The 24,689-nt window shown below is 36.8% G+C and overlaps 1 protein-coding gene across 1 annotated transcript; it reads right to left on the bottom strand.

Moving 5' to 3' along the window:
• Window positions 1-4,642: 4,642 nt before the first annotated feature.
• LOC149221476 (PI-PLC X domain-containing protein At5g67130-like) lies at window positions 4,643-10,203 on the bottom strand. The gene is given in 4 exon segments (XM_089387388.1): window positions 4,643-4,956; window positions 5,375-5,477; window positions 5,586-5,723; window positions 10,060-10,203. Coding segments are annotated over 4 exon segments (699 nt in total).
• Window positions 10,204-24,689: the final 14,486 nt, after the last annotated feature.

Here is a 24,689-nt window from a genome sequence, read left to right as displayed (position 1 = left end):
AAACTGTACTGGCTTTAAATGGATGTGATAATGCACAAAAGTGTGCATACTTGGTAAGTCTGTCAACTACCACCATGATGACAATCTTTCCCTCAGACTTGGGTAAACTTGTGATAAAATCCATTGAAGCCTCCTCCCAACATTGGATTGGAATGGATAAAGGTTGTAATAGACCCGGGGTCTTAATTGTTCCAACTTTATTTTGTTGGCAAACCAAACATTCTGCCACAAAATTTTGGATATCCGATTTAAGGCCATCCCAAAAAAATTCCTTCATAACCCTCTGGTAACATTTTAAAAATCCTGAGTGCCCTCCTAAGGGAGAAGTGTGCAATTCCATAAGAAGCTTTTGTTTGAGTTGGGAATTCTTACAAAGGTATAAGCGATCTTTGTACCATAATGAATCATTTTTCTAGCTAAATGTATCAGATGTACTGGAATCTTGTTGTAACTTTCGAATAAGTGCCCACACTTCTTCGTCATTCTTCCATTCCTCCCTTGCTTTGTTTATCCAATCTAGTTGGATAATAGAAATGGCGCACAACAATGCTTCCACATCCTCATCCTTTCTTGAGAGTGCATTTTCCACCACATTTTGCTTCCCTTTTTCCTAGATGATTTCAAAGTCATAACCCAACATCTTTGTGACCCACTTTTGTTGCTCTTCAGAGGATAATCTTTGTTCTAAAAATTATTTAAGTCTATCATGATCTGTTTTTACCTTGAAGTGTCTTCCCATTAGGTAGGGTCGCCATTTCTTAAGTGCATGTAGTATTTCCAACATTTCCTTCTCATAAATAGCTTTGTGTGAAAGCTTTCCCTTGATTAGACGAGTTTCAAAAGCAATGGGTCTTTCATCTTTCATTAAAACAGCACCAATTCCATTTCCTGAAGCATCACATTCCACAATAAAGGTTTTTGTGAAGTCTGGTGTAGCTAATACCGGTGCTTGGCACATTGACTCTTTAAGATGTTCGAAGGCCTTTATTGCTTCTGGAGTCCATGAGAATGCATATTTATTCAATAATGTTGTTAGAGGTGCTGCTATTCTCCCATAATTCTTAACAAACTTGCGATAATACCCTGTCAACCTGAGAAATCCTCGGAGATGCTTTATGGATGTGGGGATTTTCCATTCCTTAATGGCTTTAATTTTGCTAGCATCTACCTTAACTCCTTCATGAGATACAATATGACCCAGATATTCCACCTCTTGTACTCCAAAGAAACAATTGGATCTTTTGGCATATAATTGTTTCTCCTCCAATAGTTGTAGCACCTTGTCAACATGTTCAACATGATCCTTCCAAGACTTGCTATGGACTAGTATATGATCAAAAAATACTAAGACAAATTTTCTAAGGAAGGGTTTGAAAATGGAATTCATCAAACCTTGAAATGTAGAAGGTGCATTGGTAAGGCCAAAAGGCATGACAAAAAATTCATAATGACCCTATGAGTTCTAAATGTTGTTTTCAGAATGTCTACAGTCTTCATTCTGGTTTGATGATATCCTGAATGAAGATCCAACTTGGTGAAGTAAAATGATCCATGCAATTCATCCAGTAATTCATCAATGATAGGAATGGGAAACATAACTTTAAAAGTGATCTTGTTGAGCTCCCTATAATCTGAACACATGCACCGTGATCCATCCTTCTTGTGCACCAATACTATTGGAGCAGAGAAAGAACTTTGACTAGGTTGAATTATATTAACCTCTAGCATTTCTGCAACCATACGTTCAATTCCACTCTTTTGGGCATAGGGATATCTGTACGGCCTGATGTTTGGAGGAACACTTCCTGGAATCAGATGAATAGCATGATCATGATCACAAATAGGTGGGAGACCTTTGGGAGTCTCAAATACCTTGGAATGGTTGTCCAAGACTTTTTGGAGATCTGGAGAAATAGATGATTTCGATGTGGAAACATCTAGTGAACATAATTGTGCAATTACACCTCGTTGTTCCTTTTTTAGAAGCTTTTCCATACCATTAGAGCTAATTATCTTTCCCGGTTTCCTTGCAATATCCCTTAATTCAATTTCCTTTCCTTCCGCAGAAAATTTCATGAAAAGTTCTTGAAAATTAAAAGCTATTGTACCCAAGGATTATAGCCATTGGACTCCTAGTACAACATCAGCACCTCCCATTGGAATGGAAAGCATTGGGCTATTCAATACATATTCTCCCATGGATAGCTTGATATTATGGCACTTTCCAGAGCAATTTATCGTTCCTCCACTTGCAACCATCACCTCACACTTTGGTGCTGGATATAGGAAGCAATTCAATTCTTTTTCTATCTTACAATGAATAAAATTGTGGCTACTTCCTGAATCAATCGACACTATTACCTTTTTCTTCTTGATATGTCCTTCTATCTTGATAGTTTGAAGAGTGGTAATTCCAGCCAATGCATTACAAGATATGGTTGGATTCATTACTTCTTTATCTAAGCTTTGTTCCTAGAGTATATCCTCTTCTTCTGACATTTCTTATTCCTTTTCTTCCTCCTCTTCACAATCTATGTAGAATAATTTCTTCTTAGCACATTTATGACCTTTAATGTATTTGCTATCACAACTGTAACAAAGCCCTTTTTCTCTTTTTTCACTTTGAAGGAGCTCGATATTGCATCTGATGTATCTCTGTAATTTCAAATCTTCCAGTTCTGAAATTGTGATCTGCAGTAGCCCTTTGCGTCCTCTTTCCAATGCCACCCGTCTAATCAAATTTAGATTCTCCAAGAAAGAGTTATGCACAATCTCCCAAGATGACCTAATTATATACCTTCTCAGAAGAGTGAACTTGTATGAAGTGCCACGTGTCACTATTTCGACTTTAGGATCTGAAAAATATACACAGGAAACTACAGTCCGTCCTCTTTCTGTAACTTCTTACGAAATTTCAATCTGATGCTCAAAACAAAAGTTATGACCATTTTCCCCAAGTCACCTATTTGAAATGTAATTCAAGAGTCTGCAAAAATGCTAAATTCCTCATATCATATCTCCGCAAATATAGCGTGAAAAGTTCTAAATTCAGACCTGCGGTTCAAAAAGATTTCGGCCCAAATGGGTATTTTTTTTAGCATCTGAAACATTGCAGAAAAAAAGTTATAGTGCAAATGCCACAATGACCTATTTGGAGCAGCGAAACCCTAGAATTCAAAGCTCTGATACCAAATGTTATGAAACCAACTCACAAAAATATATAAAAGATAGATCAACACCTTAGAATTCAGCCTCTTCGAGGGGTCAACCTCCTTTACATTACACAAATGAATGATTCTTCGATGATTCAAATGACAAAACCTCCTTTCTATATATAGGAGTCTAAGGAGTCACAATATAACCAATCCAACCTAACAATAATAATATAAAGGCACAAAAATAACAATAGAGGGATTCTATGGGACACAGTAATAACAATATGGGGATAATAAGGGCACAACAATATTAATAAGGGATACAACTACAATAGTAATGGGGTAATCACTAGTATTATAGGGACCTAATAATGTTTTTGGAATTCATGTCATCTGACTCACCTTTTCTTTCATTTAAGTTTTGTTGTGTTGCAAGAAGTACATGATCTTCTGCAGTAACCACACCCTCCTTTTTCCACAAGAAAGATGACCTGAATTGCCATTTTTTTTGGCTTAAAGGAACAGTGGTGGACTCAAAGGCAAAAGTATCTCGTGATCAACCAATTCCTCTTTCATATAACAACTCCCTGCCGTCTTAGGTTTGCCTGACTCGGCTTCTCAATTAAAAGGGATTATTCCCAATGTTGGAGCTCTGTAGTAAATGCAAGAGGAATACCTTGTCCGAAACTCTAAGAGGAATACCTTGTCTAAATCTCTATAGTAAATGCTAGAGGAATACCTTGTCTAGAGCTCTGTAGTAAACGAACGAGGAATAATTCCTTCCATTTTGCTCCACAAAAGCGACAAACCACGTTGTCTTGCTTTACATTTGAAGCAATACACATAAATGGAATGTGTGAGAACATTCTGCGGTGAATATTGCATGGAGTGAAAAGAAAAATAGAACAATGATCAGAAACTGATGTGAATGCAACAATCCAAGTTTAGCATGGATCAATAAAATTTAACCTCTTTGTGAATGTCATAAAACCCACTAAGGTTGAAGATTGGGGTTTGTGTAAATTTAAAAAAACATGCCTACTTTCATTTTAGGACCATTTTTGTGAAAAGAAAAATAAAACAATGATCTAAATTAAATGTGAACGTAACAATCCTAGTTTAACATGGATCAATAAAATTTAACCTCTATGTGTATGTCATAAAACCCATCAAGGTTAAATATTGGTCTATGTAAATTGAAAAAATGAAGTGATAAATTGCACTTGAAAGAAATCCACTGCTAAGAAATTAGGCCATCGGTTTCCTGCAGCCTGGTGACACATGCTCAAAATATTTAAGAGTGCATCAAAATTTTCTATGTAGCCTTTGGATACAATGGGTTGATCTGGGAATAATTTCTCAAAAACCAGTGACTAGGCTTTTGAGATCATGTTATTTGATTCAATGCAATTAGTATTGGATCTTGCTACAAAACCAACATCCCCATCTACCAAAATAGTTGCTCATAAAGCCCTCCCTATACATTGTTAAAGGCATGGGATAGGTTTGTAATACTTAGATTGATTTTCCATCACATAGCTCCATTGATAAGAAATTCCATCTAAGTCCTCTTTGGAATATATTGATGTGAATAATCTAAGGCAATAGTTTCTCACAGTGAGCCAATCACTGCCATATTTGGGCATGGAAGACAATGGGTACCAGTACTTCGTCAAATCAACTTCGGTGAAGACTTTGGTAAAACCTTTGGTAGCTTTGACATAACTCTTGATGAATATGGTGATGATTTCAAAGGGATTGGTTGCCAAAAATGCCTGAATCTCCTTCAACGTATTCACAACTGGCATTTGTAACACAACCATATTCCAAATAAACAAAATATTTAAATATTGGTTTAGTTAAATTTAAACAGGGTTGAAAAAATCTATAATCAATTGTAATCTATCAATGTATTTAATGCTTGACATGGCTAGGTTCAAATCTCTTAAATGAAATAGACCTCAATATGAGTCAGACTGGTTTAACTTTACATCCAAGGCTTTAGTTTCACTGATTACCATCAATATTATTGAGCATTTGGGTAAATTCAAATATCCTGAATAATGTGGACTTGGAGGTATGGTGCATTGATTTACAATGAAAAATAACACCCTAACAACCTGAATAGCACTTCAAATGTGGAAAATTATGCTCAAACATATTTAATTTAAACAATAAAAAAAATTGCAGTAGTTAATCAAGGGACTTGGGATTTTAACCTACAAAAGTTGTGAAATTGTAGCAATTGCCTCCGAAGGAATGACAGAGCCAAACATCATTCTCGTAATCATACATGTCCAACATTATCCCTTTAACACCATTCTACAAAAATTTCCCAAATTAAATACCCTAATTGCTTGAAGTCTTAACTAAATTCCCAACGATTCAAATACCCTAATTGCCTTGAAATATTTTACAAGCCATACATACATTTAACTGATCCATAACGTTAAATTATTGGTTATTGTAAGTGAATATTTAAAATCCCGTGTGAAATTCTTCTTCGACGATTACATAAGAATTGTGGGTCGTCAGCCATGAGTATTTATTGAAAGGTAGGTCGCCCACCTAAACAAAAATAAAATAAAATGTCAATGATTTGCAGAGAAATTAAATGAAAATCAATATGAATCTTTCAAAGTTGAGAATGATTCCTTTAATGTTGGATTTTTAGTATTAGTCCTGGTGAATCTATAACTTTAGTCACCCATTGAACTACACAATATGCATTAAAGACCCGTGACACTCTCACTGTCTTTTGTACAAATATCATGGACTTATTGGGAAAAAAAAGGGAGAAAAGAATGAGAGTACCCTCTTATTTCCATGATTGGTTCTAATAATATTACAAACCAAAATCGCAGACGTGGGCTATGTGATTTGATCCCACAACCTCACAACTCCCATTGGAACAAGTTGCTCCTATGCCACTTGTTGGTGCACTAAGACGACTGCTAAAAGCAATCTTAATACCTACATTAATCATCAACCCAGGGCAAGTCTATTTATTTCAAGAGTGTTCAACATTCTATATGCGAGTGAATTCAGAGGCTAATTCATAATGAAATGATTTAGAATCATTTCAATTATTAATATCTAATTCTCGAAGTTCAATCCAAAACAATTTTGAAGGAAATCTTTAAAGCATTTCCAAATATACTTTAATCTATTATGTAAAGAATTAAATCAGAATGCAAGTAAAAGTAATCACTCTTAGAAATGCAAACTGGTATTGACAAAAATCCGTTTAGCTTGAAGGAAATATACAACACTTGAGCAACAGGTAACTATGAAAACATCTCATGGAAAGCAATCAACTATAAGCTTGAGATCTCTAGTAACACTACTTCAGAATAAACAACAATCGAATACTTAAATCAATCTGATCAATTCAGTAAAGATTAACACGCAGATATAAAACATGGCAAGCTCTAGAATCTAGTTTGAATGACAAAAGTAAATCATGATCATCAATACTCACAACAGTCGAAATAATTCTAATTTCACAAACTAACAGTAATAAACAACTATAGGAATAAGCCGAAATAAATATGACACAATTAAAGCAGTAAACTTCCTATCAATCGGGGCCAAAGTTTCCAGAAGTCACTGTCAAAAGACACTCAGAATGTGATTATAGGTAAAACACAGTCTTCTTCACTAAACTTGATCATAGAGTTATAGCATCACAGTGATGAAAGTACTTTGTGTTCAAAATGAATAGCTACAACCTTAAAACTTCTAACTAGTTGTTCATTTCACCGGATGGCTTTACACAACCTTGAAAAGGTAAATGGATAAAAGTGAATCCTCAAGATCAGGAGATCCTGAGGATTTCGCTACTGACAATTTGATTTCATCGCAGAATAAAATTAACCCTCCTAGTCTTTCGTTGTCCTTTCTAATCGAGACGTTGTATTTTTCCTTTCTTGGTCGTTAATGTTCTGTCGTTTGAACAACAATTGTTCAATTCTTGTTCATGCATATAAAGATAGCGAAAGTTAGTTTTTATGTCCAGATTTACCCAATTCGTTAATTATCAGTTTTATCCAGCTTCTACCATTATTTCTTCAATATTTATTCCTAAAACAAAGACAAACACATAAAGACAAATGACTAATTTAAGTTATTATGAGGATAAAGCATACCTTTTGCACAGCCCAACATACTCCCCTGTTTACCTTTTTTCATATCCTCATGAAATACGATGATTGAGGTGTAGTTGTATCAAGGAATAAGCAGGATAAACTTCTTTCTTATATAGCATAAAATTGTTCTTCTGTTTAAGTACTGCAAAACCCTGGTTTACCCAGTAATATGAAAAAGTATAATAACTGTAATACCCATCAGCAGGGTACCAAATAATCAGACATCTATAACGGCAACCTATCCAGTCAGGGCCCATGCTTAAGACCATATTGTTGTATTTGTGTAGGCGAGTAGAGGGAGCTTTGAAACTTCTAAACCCAAATGGCTCCCTATTCTTGACATTGTTAGAGGAAGCTTCCCGTCTTTGTATTGTTGATGACAAAGCTTCCTCCTTAATTTCCTGAAATTATTCCTTTCTTCCCTGTATGATGTTTGTATGGAGTGCTCCTATTTCAGCCACGACTCTTGTTCATTTCATGAACTATTTATGTTGGACAGAAAGATGTAGGGGTTTTGTAGGTTCTCCCCTGACGCGTAAATCTAAACCATATTCCCTTTTTTGAAAAGTGTTATAGGCTTTAGCCCCTTTGATATTATTGGTGGAAAAAGAAAGAAAAGCTTGAAATTGAATATCCCCAATGAAGGGGTCAGGATTACTATCTAGGTCATCGTCCAAGAAAAAATTGTGCATTTATAACTCACATAAAAGGCGTTGTACCTGTTCATTTTGTTCCTTAAAACATTTGACAAAGTCTAGAGTGGTCTTGAAATCCACTGGCTTACCAGCCTTAACGGCTTTAACCTTCAGTAAGAGGTATATTTCTAACAAGAATAGTGCATAATTGGCAGTAGGTGATCAACAACAGAAAAGCATCAAAGTAGAGAGAGAAAATAGTTTCAATTTTCTCCTTGGCCTTCTGTAGCTTGGCTTGTGCTTTTTATACTTTCTTCTGCTCATATTTGAAATTGGTGAAAGTATCATCATTTGTTACAGTAAGTGCGTCAAATTTCTTCCGCAATTCCTAGTATACTTGTAACAACACTACTTCTTCCTTATGTTGAGCCAACTACTGTTGAGTCTTGGCTAGTTCATTTTGAAATTTTATGATAACAACTTCCCTTACCAAAGGAATGTAATAAGGTGTTTCCTCTCTCTAATTTTCATCATCATGTGTTCTCATTGAATCAGTTTGAACAACAGCCTCAACCGCTTCTCGGGACATCCAACAATATGCTTGGGCATTTCCTTCAAAATCAGTTTGAACAGCAACTTCAACTGTTCCTTAGGGCATTGAACAGTTTTCCTAAGTATTCTCTTTAGAATTGGTTTGGACAACAGCATCTATAGTGGGGAAGTCTTTTTGGGTTTCTATTGAGAAAACGCAAGGACCTTCATTTTGAATCTCACTATTCTTCAAAGGGCATTTCTCTATTTGGGTTCCTTTTGAACAAACAAAAGGACTCTCAGTCTCGGTTTCAATATCCTCCCAAGAACAATGTTATGTTTGGGTCCCTACGATCTCCAACTCTACTTTTAGTTTTTGGACCCTAACAGCTTCCTTCAACCATTCCCTAAGTTGCTTAACTATTTTCTTCTGCTTCCTATGCTTCTTAAGAAACTTCCTCAATATATCCTTATACATTTTCTTCATCATGGGGTTTTTAATTGGTGGTGGCATAACTTTGTTTATTTCAGGTTCAGGTGGAGTTGTGCCAATATCAGGATGAGGTTCTAATGGAACTGTGTCTCTCGATGGATTCTCATCTTCTAGGTATTTTTCTTCACGGGCTTCCCTCTAAGGGGACTCTAATGGAATAGTATCTCCTGAGTGATTATCATTTTGAAGGTATTCTTTTGTATGGGCCTCGTCCTCTAAGGACTTCATTAAGATAGTATCCCTGGGTTGATTTTCATCCTCCACGGTTTCTTTTGTAGGGTTTTCTTTAACTGGGGGTTCCAATGGAACAGTAACCTCTGTCTGTTTTCCATCCCCAAAGGTTTCCTTTGCATGGGCCTCTTTCTCAAGGGGCTCATTCATAGAGGGAACTAGTTCCCTCTGACCCTCCAAATTATCAGAAAATGGCAAAGTTTCAGCATCGTCGTAATTGCCGGTAGAGCATGATTTTTCCCTTCAGAGTTTCCTAACAGCTCCCTTTCCTCACAAAATGTCCCCATGTTCTCCAAAACTCCGGCCACCTCTTCCTCATATTCCTTGAAAAAGTCATCTTGTGGACTTGGAGAGGGCATGTGAGATGGCCTTGCTTCTTCTATTGGAATTGGGGTGTGTTGCTACAATTTGATCCTCGCAGAGTGCCTACGCTTTACCGAGCCCGAGGCCAAAGAAGGATTCCTTATTTTTCTTGTCCTTTTCGGACTTGTTACTCTTACCCCCTACTGTTCAGTCTCTATGTTTTCTTTAGGTGGGAAAAAATTAGGATTTACAAGGTTATCCAAGGTCGATTTTTGCTGGGCCAGTTCATGAATGATGATTAATTTAATCAGCCCATGATGGCTGATGACAAAATGTGGGTCCTTAGCCTTTCTGACCCAACTAGCAACGTCATGCAATAAATAATTTAAATAAAATGGCAAATTAATTATAATTTTCTGCTTCAGAATAGCTAACAGTTTGAGTTGTCGAGGTTTTACCATGTCCTGATGTCCGTCACAAGTCATATACCCTTGAACAATGGTTGCCAATTCCTGCCATAGCTTCCTTAAAGTTGTATGGTGAACCCCTTTTCCTTTGCATACCAATTGTTCATCTGGGTCTTGGAATACTGTCACTACATCCTGCAGAAGAACATGCTTATCCGTCCATCTCATGCCTTCTACTAGAAGTCCAAAGACTTCAGCTATAACTGCTTCAGAAACTGTTATGTTTCTGCCTATCACCATCGTATGTCCATTCTGTAGATTCTGCAGAAATTCAAGTGTTATTTCCTTGTGGAATCCCTGTAATTTGGTTAGGTATTGAAGCCAACCGATGCAATCAAGAATTTCACAAGCCTCTTTTGATACTCAGAGCACTATAGCTTCACTGCAGATGGATTTTCCTCCCATGGTTGTTGTTTCTCAGTAGCTGGTTCACTTGCACTTTTGCATGCACTGTTTTCACAATTTCACAATTTGGAATAGCATTGTAAAATGTTAAAGCTATTAATAGAGACGATCCAAAATGGATCCTAAAAACCTCTAAGTCTTTCAATACTTAAACAATATCGCAAAGGATAAACCTTCAAGAATGGTGGAAAGCACTATCGGATGGGAAAAACATGAAGAAATGGCGAAAGCAGAGTCTATCGAAGGCTTAAGCAACATCATACAAGAGCCATTGGATCTAGCTGATCAACGATCCAGATCTAATCGGCATATCGCAATTGGAGGTGGCAAGTGGAGTTAATCAGAATCGGCCTTATGGAAATCATGATAGCAATCAAGCGTGATTAAACAAGGACCGTCGATCAAGCGCACAGATCAACAATCCAAATCTACTTGCGCAATATCACATCGCTCATATGCATACACAGAAGGACTTAGCCCATGGTTTGAAACATTGGCGATATGCAATTGCAATATATCACATCACAATATCGAACCATAGCTTTGTAAGGGGTGATGCCAAGGAGGCCAACGACCAGGAAATAGTGATGCACTGATAGTCGATAAGGCCGATCAGTGATTGGAAGTCAAAAGGGATATGCAACATGTGATATAGCCAGATCCGAAAGGGTTTATGAATGTGATATGATGTATTTTGAAGTCCGATATGGAGAAATTTGTTAGGTTTTCGTGTGTATTTGGGGTTTTTCATTATAAACCCAAATACAAAGGAACCCACGACTAGTGACTTGCGATAGCGATGTAAAGGTGGACCCAATAGAGTTTAGGATGGATTCAATAATATTTCAAGTCCAATAAAAGGTGTTTTGGCTAATTTTTCAGTGTTTTTGTGTATTTCTCTATGTAAAACAAAGAAACGACTATTTTGGTATTTCAAACGCGCTGATGGTCCCACCCGTTTAAAAACAGGTGGCCACCATACCTGAAGACATTACCCCATGATTGGTTAACACTCAGAGGGGATTTGAGTGAACAGAGGCTGGGAGCCAGAGAGCCCGAAAGGGAAAACGAACAGACAAGCGTTGATAGGCTTAAAAGCCACTCAATGTCAGAGACAAAGGCAAGCAGTGTTGAGACAAAGATAAAACAGAGACAGGGAGCAAGAGGGAGAGTCTGTGTACTTAGAAAGACTTGAGGGATTCAAGTAAAACCCTGTTGTTTCTTCCTGTTGTGTTGAGACTCAATTTGAGCTCACATTTGTAAAAACTCTACTCTTGAAGACATAATAGAGAGGTCACCACTGAAAGCTGGACCAAGAGATGTAACCCAAGAGTTTTGGGTGAACTCCTTGATTATTTGTTGTGTTATGTGTGTGTGTATGTTATGTTTCTCTAATTGTTGATTGTCTATATTATTCACAATCTTTTCGATTCGTTGCACTAAGTAATATAGGAAAATCCTGCACATGAGTTTGTAATACCTTAATATTAATCTAATATCTCATTTTCAGATCAAGTGGTATCATAGCTTTTTGTTTTGGTTTTGTTAAGGTTAGACAAGCTTGTGCTGGATTTTTGAATGCTAACTAGGTCAAAGCTCAAACTAGGAGAAGGAAAACTTGTTGAGGCTAATCCAGAGATTGGAAGAGTCTATCCTAGGAGGATAATGGCAGAAGAAAATTCACTGTAATCAGAATCTCATTTCATGGACAATTTTATGGCCATGCGAGCCATGGTGGAAGAGATGTATCATAAATTTAAGAAGCATCAAGGCGAAAGCACTTCAACACCAAAACAAGACAAAGGAGTAGAGGAACCTTCTCCAGATGCCCCTCCAGAGGACAAGGAGAAAGGGAAAAAGCATCCTCCATCATCTCCTCCACCATCACCTTCATCATCCTCATCTCCTAGCCCTGATAAGAAAACGAAGAAAACTTCTTTGATTAAATTAGATGTAAAGTTTGATTTGCCAATTTATGATGGAGAACTAAATGCAGAAAAGATAGATAACTATATTAGACAGATTGATGTATATTGCAAGGTGTAGAACATTGATTCAGAAAGGAGAAAAATTCAGCTGGCTAGCCTTCACCTTGGAGGAACTACACTAGTGTGGTGGGAAGGCAAGACACAAGTTGATCTGAAGAGACATGGTAAAATTCTTTCTACCTGGAATGAATTTGCTTCTGCCATAAAAAAACAATTCTATCCTCTAGATTATATGTAGCAGGCAATGATGAGTTGGCAAACTCTTCGCCAATTAAAAGGTCAAAGTGTACAAGGTTATACCCACGAATTTAGAAAAAGAGCTTTAACTCTAGTCATATCTCTAGACTCACCTGAAACTTTGTTGAATTATATAGGTGGTCTGCATAACTATTTGAAGCACACCATTCTCATGTTTAATCCCACTAGCCCAGATGATGTATCATTTGAGGCTACACATCTAGAAGATAGAGGCAAGAATGTGAACCCAGAGGTTGGGGGAGCATCAAAACCCTCTTCAAGCAAGAACAAGGAAAAGAAGAAGCTAAAATGGAAGGAGAGGAAGAAAAACATTGTACAGAAGGACAAACCTTCATGCACTCATTACACGAAGGACAAACACGATGATGCACATTGATGTCTTTGCATCGATGGTAAGAAGAAGAAGACTGCTACTGCTATTTAGAAAGACTTGGGGTCAGACTCAAGTGATGAAACAACAGTCACAGCCACAGGTATAAAAGGTAAAAATTCTGAAGCATCTACAAGTAATTCTTCACAATCTATTGATAATGAAGATAATGAGAGGAAAAGACATGAGATTTTTCATATTAGAGTTATTTCCAAGCACCAAAAGATTGATACTTTATTTGATAGTTGATCACAAGTAAACTTGACTTCTGAAACAATTGTAAAGAAGTTGGGATTACTAACAACACCTCACAAGAAGCCATATCCATTAGGTTGGGTATGTGATAAAGAAAAGCTACAAGTGACAAGACAATGTAAACTTAGGTTTCCTATTGGGTCAACATTTGTAGATGAGGTTGAGCTAGATATACTTCCCTTGGATATATGTGGTATTGTTTTAGGAATTACTTACTTGTATGATAGAAAGGCCATTTTATATAGAGCTAAAAATAAGTATCAACTCACTAAAGATGGAATAGAATATATTGTAAGAGCTCATAAATTCAAAAAAAACTATTCTCTCATAAACTCAAGGCAGATGAAAAGAATTGTAAATTCATGCAAGTAATTTTTAGTAATGTTTGTAAAGGAAAAGAACCCTGATAAAACCAATGTATTTGAAGGTTTTGATGTTAAACAAAAAGTTGATTTAGTTAAAGTTGTTTCAAAATATGATATCCTATTTCAAGAACCCAAAGGTCTTCCACCCAAAAGGGAAATAGTACATGATATTCATTTGCAGCAAGATGCTCCATTACCTAACATCGGAATGCACAAGTTATCCACTTTAGAGAATGCAGAGATCAAGAAGCAGGTACATAAGCTGCTCGATAAAGGGTTCATAAGGCCAAGCACATCACCATGTGGATCTCCAATCGTATTGGTGAGAAAGAACGATGGTTCATGGAGGATGTGCATTGATTATAGAGCACTGAATAAAATAACAATCAAGAATCATTATACTCTTCCTCGCATTGATGATCTATTAGATCAGTTGAAAGAAGCCTTTTACTTTTCCAGGTTAGACTTACGTAGTGGCTATCATCAGGTTAGAGTTTCAAAACAAGATGCATGGAAGACTGCTTTCAAGAGAAAGCAAGGGTTGTATGAATGGCTGGTTATGCCTTTTGGCTTAACTAATGCTCCTACCACTTTCATGAGAGTTACGAATGATGTACTCAGACCTTTTATTTATGATTTTGTAATTGTATATTTAGATGACATTCTTGTTTTCAGTAAAACATGGGAACCATTTGAAGCATGTAAAGTAGACTTTAGATGCTTTTAAAAGAGAAAATCTCTATGTAAAGTTATCAAAATGTGAATTTTGCAAAACATCTTTAAATTATTTTGGTCATATTGTAAGGGGTGGTGAATTGAAGATAGATCCCTATAAGGTTGAAGTCATTGTGAACTGGCCTAAACCCAAATCTGCTACAGAAGTTAGGAGTTTCTTATGAGCAGCATAATATTGGAGAAAGTTTATTGCTAACTTTTATTTGATTGCAGCTCCATTACATGCTTTAACAGGATTGAACAAAGTGTTTCAGTGGGAAGGCAAATAGCAGAATTCCTTCGACACCTTAAAAGAAAAAATTAGTACAGCACTAATACTAGCACTGCCAACTCTTCAACGACCATTTGAGATTGAAACATATGCCAGTGACTATGCCATGGGAGCAGTGTTGATGCAACACGATAAACCCATATGCTATCATTCTGAGACATTTAATTATGAAGTAGTTAATTATCCCACATATGATGAAGAATTGTATGCATTAGTATAGAGTGTGAAAAAGTGGAAACATTGCCTAATGGGAAAAGAAACAATGATACATACAGATCATCAACCACTTCAATATTTGCACTCACAAACTAAACTGCAACAATCAAGACATTATAGGTGGATGGGTTTCCTACAGCAATTTCATCTTTTCATCAGATATAAGAAGGGCACAAACAATAAGGTTGTAGATATGCTATCAATACCAATCATAAATGCATCTACTATACCTAAGCATAACTTAGTAACGCATGAAAGTTACATTGAACAATATGCTCAAGATGTAGATTTTAAAGATGTATATGGAACTTTAAGTCATGGCAAGCACGTAGAAGAATTGGATTATTATGTTAAAGACCAACTCTTATATCATTTGGGAAAGTTATGCATTCCACAAATTAAAAGAGTTAACATAATCCAAGAAGCACATACTTCTCTCATATTAGGTCATTTTGGTGTAAGTAAAACAGTTGCACAGTTGCAAAGGTTCTATTATTGGCCAAGAATGCATGACACAGTTTCTAGATATATTAAAGGGTGTACTATGTGTGCTAAAAGCAAGCCCAGTAATAGAAAATTAGGTTTGTACACCCCACTTCTAGTTCCTTCTCATCCTTGGGAAAGTGTTTCCATGGACTTTGTTGGGGGATTGCCAAAATCTAGAAAAGGTCATGATTATTTGTATGTTACTGTGGGTAGGTTCAGCAAAATGTGTATTTTGATACCTTGTAACAAGTAGGTTACAACTGAACAAACAACCAAGCTATTCTTTTAGCATGTATGGGTTCATTTTTGGTTACCCTCTTCTATTATATCTAATCGAGATTCCTGATTTGTTGGGAAGTTTTGGTCAAGTCTATGGGAATTGATGGACACCAGATTGAAGAAGAGCACAACATTTCATCCACAAACAGATGGTCAAATAGAGGAGATCAATAGGACAGTGACCCAGTTTCTCAGAGGCCATTGCAGCAAGCATACCAAGCTTTGGGATGAAAATTTGTGTTATGTGCAACATGCTTACAACCGTGCCAAGCACTTTTCTACTCAGAGATCTCCTTTTGAGACTTGTTTTGGTTGTATCAACTCACTAAATATGGAATAGAATATATTGTAAGAGCTCGTAAACTCAAAAATAACTATTCTCTCATAAACACATGGCAGATTAAAATAATTGTAAATTCATGCAAGAAATTTTTACTAATGGTTTTAGAGGAAAAGAACCCTGATAAAACCAATGTATTTGAAGGTTGTGATGCTAAACAGAAAGTTGATTTAGTTAAAGTTGTTTTAGAATATGATATCCTATTTCAAGAACCTAAAGGTCTGCCACCCAAAAGGGAAATAGTACATGATATTCATTTGAACCAAGACATTCCATTACCTAACATCGGAATGTACAAGTTATCTGCTTTAGAGAATGCAGAGATCAAGAAGCAGGTACAGGAACTGCTCGATAAAGGGTTCATAAGGCCAAGCACATCACCAAGCAGATCTCCAATCGTACTGGTGAGAAAGAAAGATGGTTCATGGAGGATGTGCATTTATTATAGAGCACTGAATAAAATAACAATCAAGAATCCTTATCCTCTTCCTCACATTGATGATCTATTAGATCAGTTGAAAGAAGCAGTTTACTTTTCCAAGTTAGACTTGAGTAGTGGCTATCATCATGTCAGAGTTGCAGAAAAAGATGCATGGAAAACTACTTTCAAGACAAAGCAAGGGCTGTATGAATGGCTGGTTATTCCTTTTGGCTTAACTAATGCTCTTACAACTTTCATGAGAGTTATGAATGATGAACCCAGACCTTTTATTGATGATTTTGTAATTGTATATTTAGATGACATTCTTGTTTTCAGTAAAACATGGGAAGACCATTTGAAGCATGTAAAGCAGAGTTCAGATGTTTTGAAAAGAGAAAATCTCTATGTAAATTTATCAAAATGTGAATTTGGCAAAACATCTTTAAATTATTTTGGTCATACTGTAGGAGGTGGTGAATTGAAGATAGATCCCTCTAAGGTTGAAGTCATTGTGAACTAGCCTAAACCCAAATTTGCTACAGAGGTTAGGAGTTTCCTAGGAGCAGCACAATATTGGAGAAAGTTTATTGCTAACTTTTCTTTGATTGCAGCTCCATTACATGCTTTAACAGGATTGAAAAAGGTGTTTCAGTGGGGAGGCAAATAGCAGAAAGCCTTCGACACCTTAAAATAAAAAATTAGTAAAGCACTAGTACTAGCACTGCCATATCTTCAACGACCATTTGAGATTGAAACAGATGCCAGTGACTATGCCATGGGAGCAGTGTTGATGCAACACAGTAAACCCATATGCTATCATTCTGAGACATTTAATTTTGCAGTAGTTAATTATCCCACATATGATAAAGAATTGTATGCATTAGTACAGAGTGTGAAAAAGTGGAAACATTACCTAATGGGCAAAGAAACAATCATACATACAGATCATCAACCACTTCAATATTTGCACTCATAAACTAAACCATAGCAATCAAGACATTATAGGTGGATGGGTTTCCTACAACAATTTCATCTTGTCATCAGATATAAGAAGGGCGTACACAATAAGGTTGCAGATATGCTACCAAGACCAATCATAAATCCATCTACTATACTTAAGCATAACCCAGTAATGCATGAAAGTTACATTGAATAATATGCTCAAGATGTAGATTTTAAAGATGTATATGCGACTTTAAGTCATGGCAAGCAAGTAGAAGAATTGGACTATTATGTTAAGGACCAACAATTATTTCATTTGAGAAAGTTATGCATTCCACAAACTGAAAGAGTTAACATAATCCAAGAAGCACATACTTCGCTCATATTAGGTCATTTTGGTGTAAGTAAAATAGTTGCATAGTTGCAAAGGTTCTATTATTGGCCAAGAATGCATGAAACAATTTCTAGATATATTAAAGGGTGTGCTAAAAGCAAGCCAGTAATAGAAAATTAGCCTTGTGCACCCCACTTCCAGTTCCTTCTTGTCCTTGGGAAAGTGTTTCCATGGACCTTTTTGGGGGATTGCCAAAAGCTAGAAAAGGTCATGATTATTTGTATGTTATTGTGGATAGGTTCGACAAAATGTGTATTTTGATACCTTGTAACAAGTAGGTTACAGCTAAACAAAAGCGAAGTTTTTCTTTCAGCATATATGGGTTACCCACTTCTATTGTATCTGATCAAGATTCCCAATTTGTTGAGAAGTTTTGGTCAAGTCTATGGGAATTGATGGACACCATATTGAAGAAGAGCACAACATTTCATCCACAAACAAATGCTGAAATAGAGGTGGTCAACAGGACAGTGATCCATTCACTCAGAGGGTATTGTAGGAAACATACCAAGCTTTGGGATGAACATTTGTGTTATGTGCAACATGCTTACAACCATGCCAAGCACTCTTCTACTCAGAGATCTCCTTTTGAGACTTGTTTCGGTTTTATACCAAAGTCTCCCTTGGATTTTTTCTTTGGTAAAGACATAGCAGTTGATGGACACAGTGATGTGGACAAAGAAACCAAGTTCATTGAACAGATCCAAGAAATTCACCAGGTAATGCAGGAACAACTGGAAGGAAGCCAGGCCAAGTACAAGGCAAGGAATAACAAGCATCGAATTGAGCATAGTTTCCAAGTTGGTGATCAAGTCTGGTTGTACATCAACAAAGACAAAATGCAAGGTGAAGGTAAGAAGCTGAGACCAATAAGGTATGGAACTTTCAAGATACTTGGGAAAATTGGTGAAAACGACTTTCACCTTGATTTTCCAGCGTATATGCATATCTATTCAGTTGTTAATGCAAAAAGTTGAGACTGTATGAACCTTCATTGATTGAAGATACCGAAGAGCAAAGTCAGTTGCCTTCTATTGATGATCTTTTGCCTGAATAACTCAATGAGTTGCAAGAAGACACAGTTCTAGATAGGAAGGTGAGAACTACGCGCAGAGGGGATGTTGAGTACTTGAGGATCGGACTCAAAGGTTCAAAACCAAGCAATGCATGATGGATAGAAATTAGGCAAGTGAGGAAGTTGTATCCTCACTTGATTGATGCTGAAAACGCAACCTTTGGTGGTCCAAAATCTTTTCAGTGGGAAGGTGTGATCCAAAATGGATCCTAAAAACCTCTATGTCTTTCAATACTTAAACACTATCGCAAAGGATAAACCTTCAAGAATGCTGGAAACCACTATTGGACGGGAAAAACATGAAGAAATGGCGAAAACATAGTCTATCGGTGGCTTAAGCAACATCGCACAGGAGCTGTCGAGTCTAGTCGATCAACGGTCCAGATCTTATTGGCATATCATAGTTGGAGGTGGCAAGTGGAGTTAATCAGAAGCAGCATTATGGAAATTGGGATAGCGATCAAGCGTGATTAAAGAAGGACCGTCAATCAAGCGCGTAGATCAACGGTCTAGATCTACTCACACAATATTGCATCGCTCATATGCATACACAAAAGGACTTAGCCCATGGTTTGAAGGATTGGAGATATGCAATTGCGATATATCGCATCGCAATATCGCATCATAGCTTTGTAAGGGGTGATGCCAAGAAGGCCAACGACCATGCGATAGCGATGCACTGATAGACGATAAGGCTGATCGGCGCAATCAATGATCGGAAGTGAAAAGGGATATGCAACATGCGATATAGCCGGACCCAAAAGGGTTTATGAATGTGATATGATATATTTTGAAGTCTAATATGGAGCAATTTGTCGGGTTTTCCTGTGTATTTGGGGTTTTTCGATATAACCCAAATACAAAGGAAGCCATGACTAGTGACTTGCAATAGTGATATAAAGGCAGACCCAATGGAGTTTATGGCAGATTCAATAATTTTTCAAGTCTGATAAAAGGTGTTTTGGCAAATTTTTCAATGTCTCTGTCTATTTCTCTATGTAAACAGAGAAACAACTATTTTTGGATTTCAAACATGCCGATGGTCCCTTCCATTTAAAAACAGGTGGCCACCATACCTGAAGATGTTACCCCATGATTGGTTAACACTCAGAGGGGATTTGAGCGGACAGAGGCTAGGAGCTAGAGAGCCCAAAAGGGAAAACAAACAAACAACTTCCGATACACTTAAAAGCCACTCAGTGTCAGAGAGAGAGGCAGGCAGTGCTAAAAGAGAGAGAAAACAGAGACAGAGAGTGAAAGGGAGAGTCTATGTACTCAGAAAGACTTGAGGGATTCAAGCAAAACCCTGTTGTTTGTTCCTGTTGTTTTGAGACTCAATTTGAGCTCGCATTTGTAAAAACTCTGCTCTGGAAGACATAATAGAGAGGTCACCACTGAAAGCTAGGCCAGGAGATGTAGCCCAAGAGTTTTGGGTGAACTCCTTGATTATTCGCTATGTTATGTGTGTGTGTTTGTTATGTTTGTCTAGCTGTTTATTGTCTATATTATTCACAATATTTTCAATCTGCTGCACTAAGTAATATAGGAAAATCTTGCACATGAGTCTATAATACCTTAATATTAATCTAAGATCTCATTTTCAGATCAAGAGCAATGACGTTCTTTTAGAGAATATCAAATGAATTTATGTTATTTATCTCATTGGCAGTATTTGGTGTAACTTCATAATTAATGTGCATGCTGTCCATAATGCTTGCCTTTCCCCCTCCAATCATAAAAAATTTAATAATTATTACACACGTGCATTCATAATGTATTCCTTCCCTCCTCCAACCAAAAATCATTTTAATAATCATCACACATGCTATCCATAACATAGACCATCCCCCCTCTAATCAGAAAATGGCATCCACGCCCACAAAGCATGGGAAAAAGGGAGGAGGCGTTGGGAAGTCATAAATGCAGTTGGACAATCAATCAAAGCAATGCAAATACGACAAAAATAGTCAGAGCAATACAGATCAAAATATTTGAAATTCTCGTAAAAGGAATAAAACAGAGATTAGATCATTATGTGAAGAGGTATTTACCTTAGGTGGAAAAGGTGATGAACGCATGACTGACGATAAATGGTAATGGTTGTTGGTATCAGTTGATCGAACAGTAATGATATAATGCATATAAAGATATAGTTTACCATGCATGTTGGTTAATTTAGTTAGAAATTTTGTTCAAATGGTAAATTCTCCTTTAGAAATGAACCAATAGGGGTTAATAGGATAAAGAATATTTGGAAATGTAACATAGCAACTCAATACCACAAGCAGAGCCACTACTTCCAGCAGGCATTCATAGTCTCGACATGGTTTCCTTTTAACCCCAAAACTGAGCCAGAGTCCTCCTTTTAGTATTTATATGATTTTTCTTTTCCTTGTTATAAACAAACCACTATGTTGGCATGGTAACCAGATAATCATAGTGCCATTCACCAGGATATAACAAAGTGATCATATCGGCTTGTGATGAGACCTCATTTCCCTCTGATAGTTTTAACCATAAAAAACTCATTACCCTGGTGTGGTGGCCATAATGGAATGTCACTTGTTACATCCTTATGATCATGGTGGCTCGTGATGAGACCCCCTATCCTCTTTAAGAAGATGTATGTTACATTTTCATATTTCATATTTTCATATCTTCATATTTTTATTGTAAATGAAGGGAGGCTCATTTACTCCTTAAGAGTCAGGGATGGTGTGAGAAGCAGAAAAAAAATGCTGATGAAAGTTATGCTTTTATCCCCATATCATCATACCGAAGGGAATTATCAATTGAAAGTGTGAAAGATAAACCAACATGATATTAGGATAGTAAATCATTTTATGATGTGTCCAAAGAGAAGATATTCAACCAGTCATTATATAGATCAACCAAGTCAATTTCGGAATAAAGATGACCATCAAAGGTTTTTCAAGTCATAATGGTATTAATATTACTATTTTTTCTTTTATCTCAGGTACAAACTCCAAATCCAAATAGATGGTTTCACTAAAAACATGTAAGAGAAAGAAAATGGAAAAAGAATGATCGCCGATGGAACAGCAAAAAGAAATCACAGTTTTTCATTGTACCGAACAGTAGTTGTTCAATTGATTGAACAACAAACACACAAAAAGAAACCAGTGTTCTTTAATTGATTAAACAACAAACACACAAAAAGAAATCGGTGATGTTCAATTGATTGAATAGCAAAACACACAAAAAGAAATCAATGATGTTCAAATGATTGAACAACAAAACACACAAAAGAAATTGGTGTTGTTCAATTTATTGAACAACAAACACACAAAAAGAAATCGGTGTTGTTCAATTGTTTGAACAACAGTTATTCACTTGATTGAACAGCAAAACACACAAAAAGAAAACGGTGTTTTTCAATCGATTTAACAACAAAACACACAAAAAGAAATCAGTGTTGTTTAATTGATTGAAAAACGGTTGTTCAATTGATTGAACAACAACTGTTCAATTGATTGAACAACAAAACTGACAAAAGGAAAAAAAATCAAACTGTTCGATTGAATGAACAACAAAATATACAAAAAAAATAATTGAAGTTGTTCAATGGATTGAACAGGAGTTGTTCAATTGATTGAACAACAACTATTAAACACACCCAAAAATAATACAAATCCTCGTATTTACATAGTGATGCCTAAAATAAATTGCAACCAACCGTAAAGAAAATATATACATTATTTCCAGCTAAAGAAAGATGTTTTTTTATGAAAGTAAATCTATCGGGTCATCACTCCTTGCAGCTAAAATTTGCATAGTGGGATCATCACGTACTTGTTGGAAAAAGGACTCTTTGGTGAGTGGTTTATGATAAAGACGCACATGAAGTTCATTCACCTTGAAAGAATGGCCAGACTCATCAATGGTAGTCAAAGTGAGAGTGCCGTTGTTGTGTACCTCCTGAATTTCATAAGGGTCAAGCCACCTTGTCTATAACTTGCCCAGAAAGTCTTAGAATCTGTAATCATAGAGGAGTGTCGATTCTCCTTTTCGAAACATCTTCTTTTTAATAGGACTGTCGTGCCACTTTTCACTTTGTTATTGAATAATTATGGTGCATTTTAGAGAAAGTAGTCGAGCCTCATCCAATTCATTTATTTGTTGAAGTCTTTTAGTTTGGGCTTCCGTTAGATCCAATCCCACTTCCGGGCTATTCTAAAAGTCCTTATTTCAAATTCAATAGGAAAAATAGATTCTTTGCCAAATACAAGTTGGTACGGAGAATACCCACTAGCACTTCGCCAAGTTGTACGACAACCCCACAAGGCCTCTAGCAGTCTAGCAACCCAGTCCCTCCAATGTGTCGAAACTGTCTTGGTCAGAATTGCTTCAATGACCTTGTTAGTGCTTTCAACCTGCCCATTCGCCTGCAGGTGATACGGGAAAGTGACTCTATGTGTGATGTGTTGGTTCCGTAGAGTGGTTGTAATATTATTTCCTACAAATTTCCCCCTCCATCTATTATCACTTCCCTAGGTAAACCATACCGCACAAATAACCCAAAAAGGAAATTGATTATAACTTCTTTTGTAGCTCTTGGAAAATAGATTGTTTCTACCCACTTTGTTACATATTCTGTAGAAACCAATATGTAGGCCTTATGGTTTGATGGCAAATGAAATGGGCTAACAAAATCCAGTGCCCATCGTTTGAAAGGTTCTATTACCAATTGGGGTGTAGCAGCATTTCATCAGATTGACCACGACGACCCATCCTTTGGTAGCTATCACAAGCCTGGATATATTTCTTAGCATCTTTAAAAATAGTGGTCCAATAATAGCCCATCTGCAGTACCTTATGCCTAGTTTTTTGATCTACGAAATGTCCTCCGCAGGGCTCGTCATGGCAAGCCTTTAGGATAAAGACGCACCTGAAGTTCATTCACCTTGAAAGAATGGCCAGACTCATCAATGGTAGTCAAAGTGAGAGTGCCATTGTTGTGTACCTCCTGAATTTCATAAGGGTCAAGCCACCTTGTCTATAACTTGCCCAAAAAGTCTTAGAATCTGTAATCATAGAGGAGTGCCGATTCTCCTTTCCGAAACATCTTCTTTTTAATAGGACTGTCGTGCCACTTTTCACATTGTTGTTGAATAATTATGGTGCATTGTAGAGAAAGTAGTCGAGCCTCATCCAATTCATTTATTTGTTGAAGTCTTTTAGTTTGGGCTTCCGTTAGATCCAATCCCACTTCCCGGGCTATTCTAAAAGTCCTTATTTCAAATTCAATAGGAAAAATAGATTCTTTGCCAAATACAAGTTGGTACGGAGAATACCCACTAGCACTTCGCCAAGTTGTACGATAACCCCACAAGGCCTCTAGCAGTCTAGCAACCCAGTCCCTCCAATGTGTCGAAACTGTCTTGGTCAGAATTGCTTCAATGACCTTGTTAGTGCTTTCAACCTGCCCATTCGCCTGCAGGTGATACGGGAAAGTGACTCTATGTGTGATGTGTTGGTTCCGTAGAGTGGTTGTAATATTATTTCCTACAAATTTCCCCCCTCCATCTATTATCACTTCCCTTAGGTAAACCATACCGCACAAATAACCCAAAAAGGAAATTGATTATAACTTCTTTTGTAGCTCTTGGAAAATAGATTGTTTCTACCCACTTTGTTACATATTCTGTAGAAACCAATATGTAGGCCTTATGGTTTGATGGCAAATGAAACGGGCTAACAAAATCCAGTGCCCATCGTTTGAAAGGTTCTATTACCAATTGGGGTGTAGCAGCATTTCATCAGATTGACCACGACGACCCATCCTTTGGTAGCTATCACAAGCCTGGATATATTTCTTAGCATCTTTAAAAATAGTGGGCCAATAATAGCCCATCTGTAGTACCTTATGCCTAGTTTTTTGATCTACGAAATGTCCTCCGCAGGG

This window comes from Pinus tabuliformis, chromosome Q (genome assembly GCF_031772625.1).
Source record: "Pinus tabuliformis cultivar Carrire ecotype Pingquan chromosome Q, CPIR1, whole genome shotgun sequence".
Classification (NCBI taxonomy): Eukaryota; Viridiplantae; Streptophyta; class Pinopsida; order Pinales; family Pinaceae; genus Pinus; species Pinus tabuliformis.
This window is presented reverse-complemented; position numbering and strand designations above follow the sequence as displayed.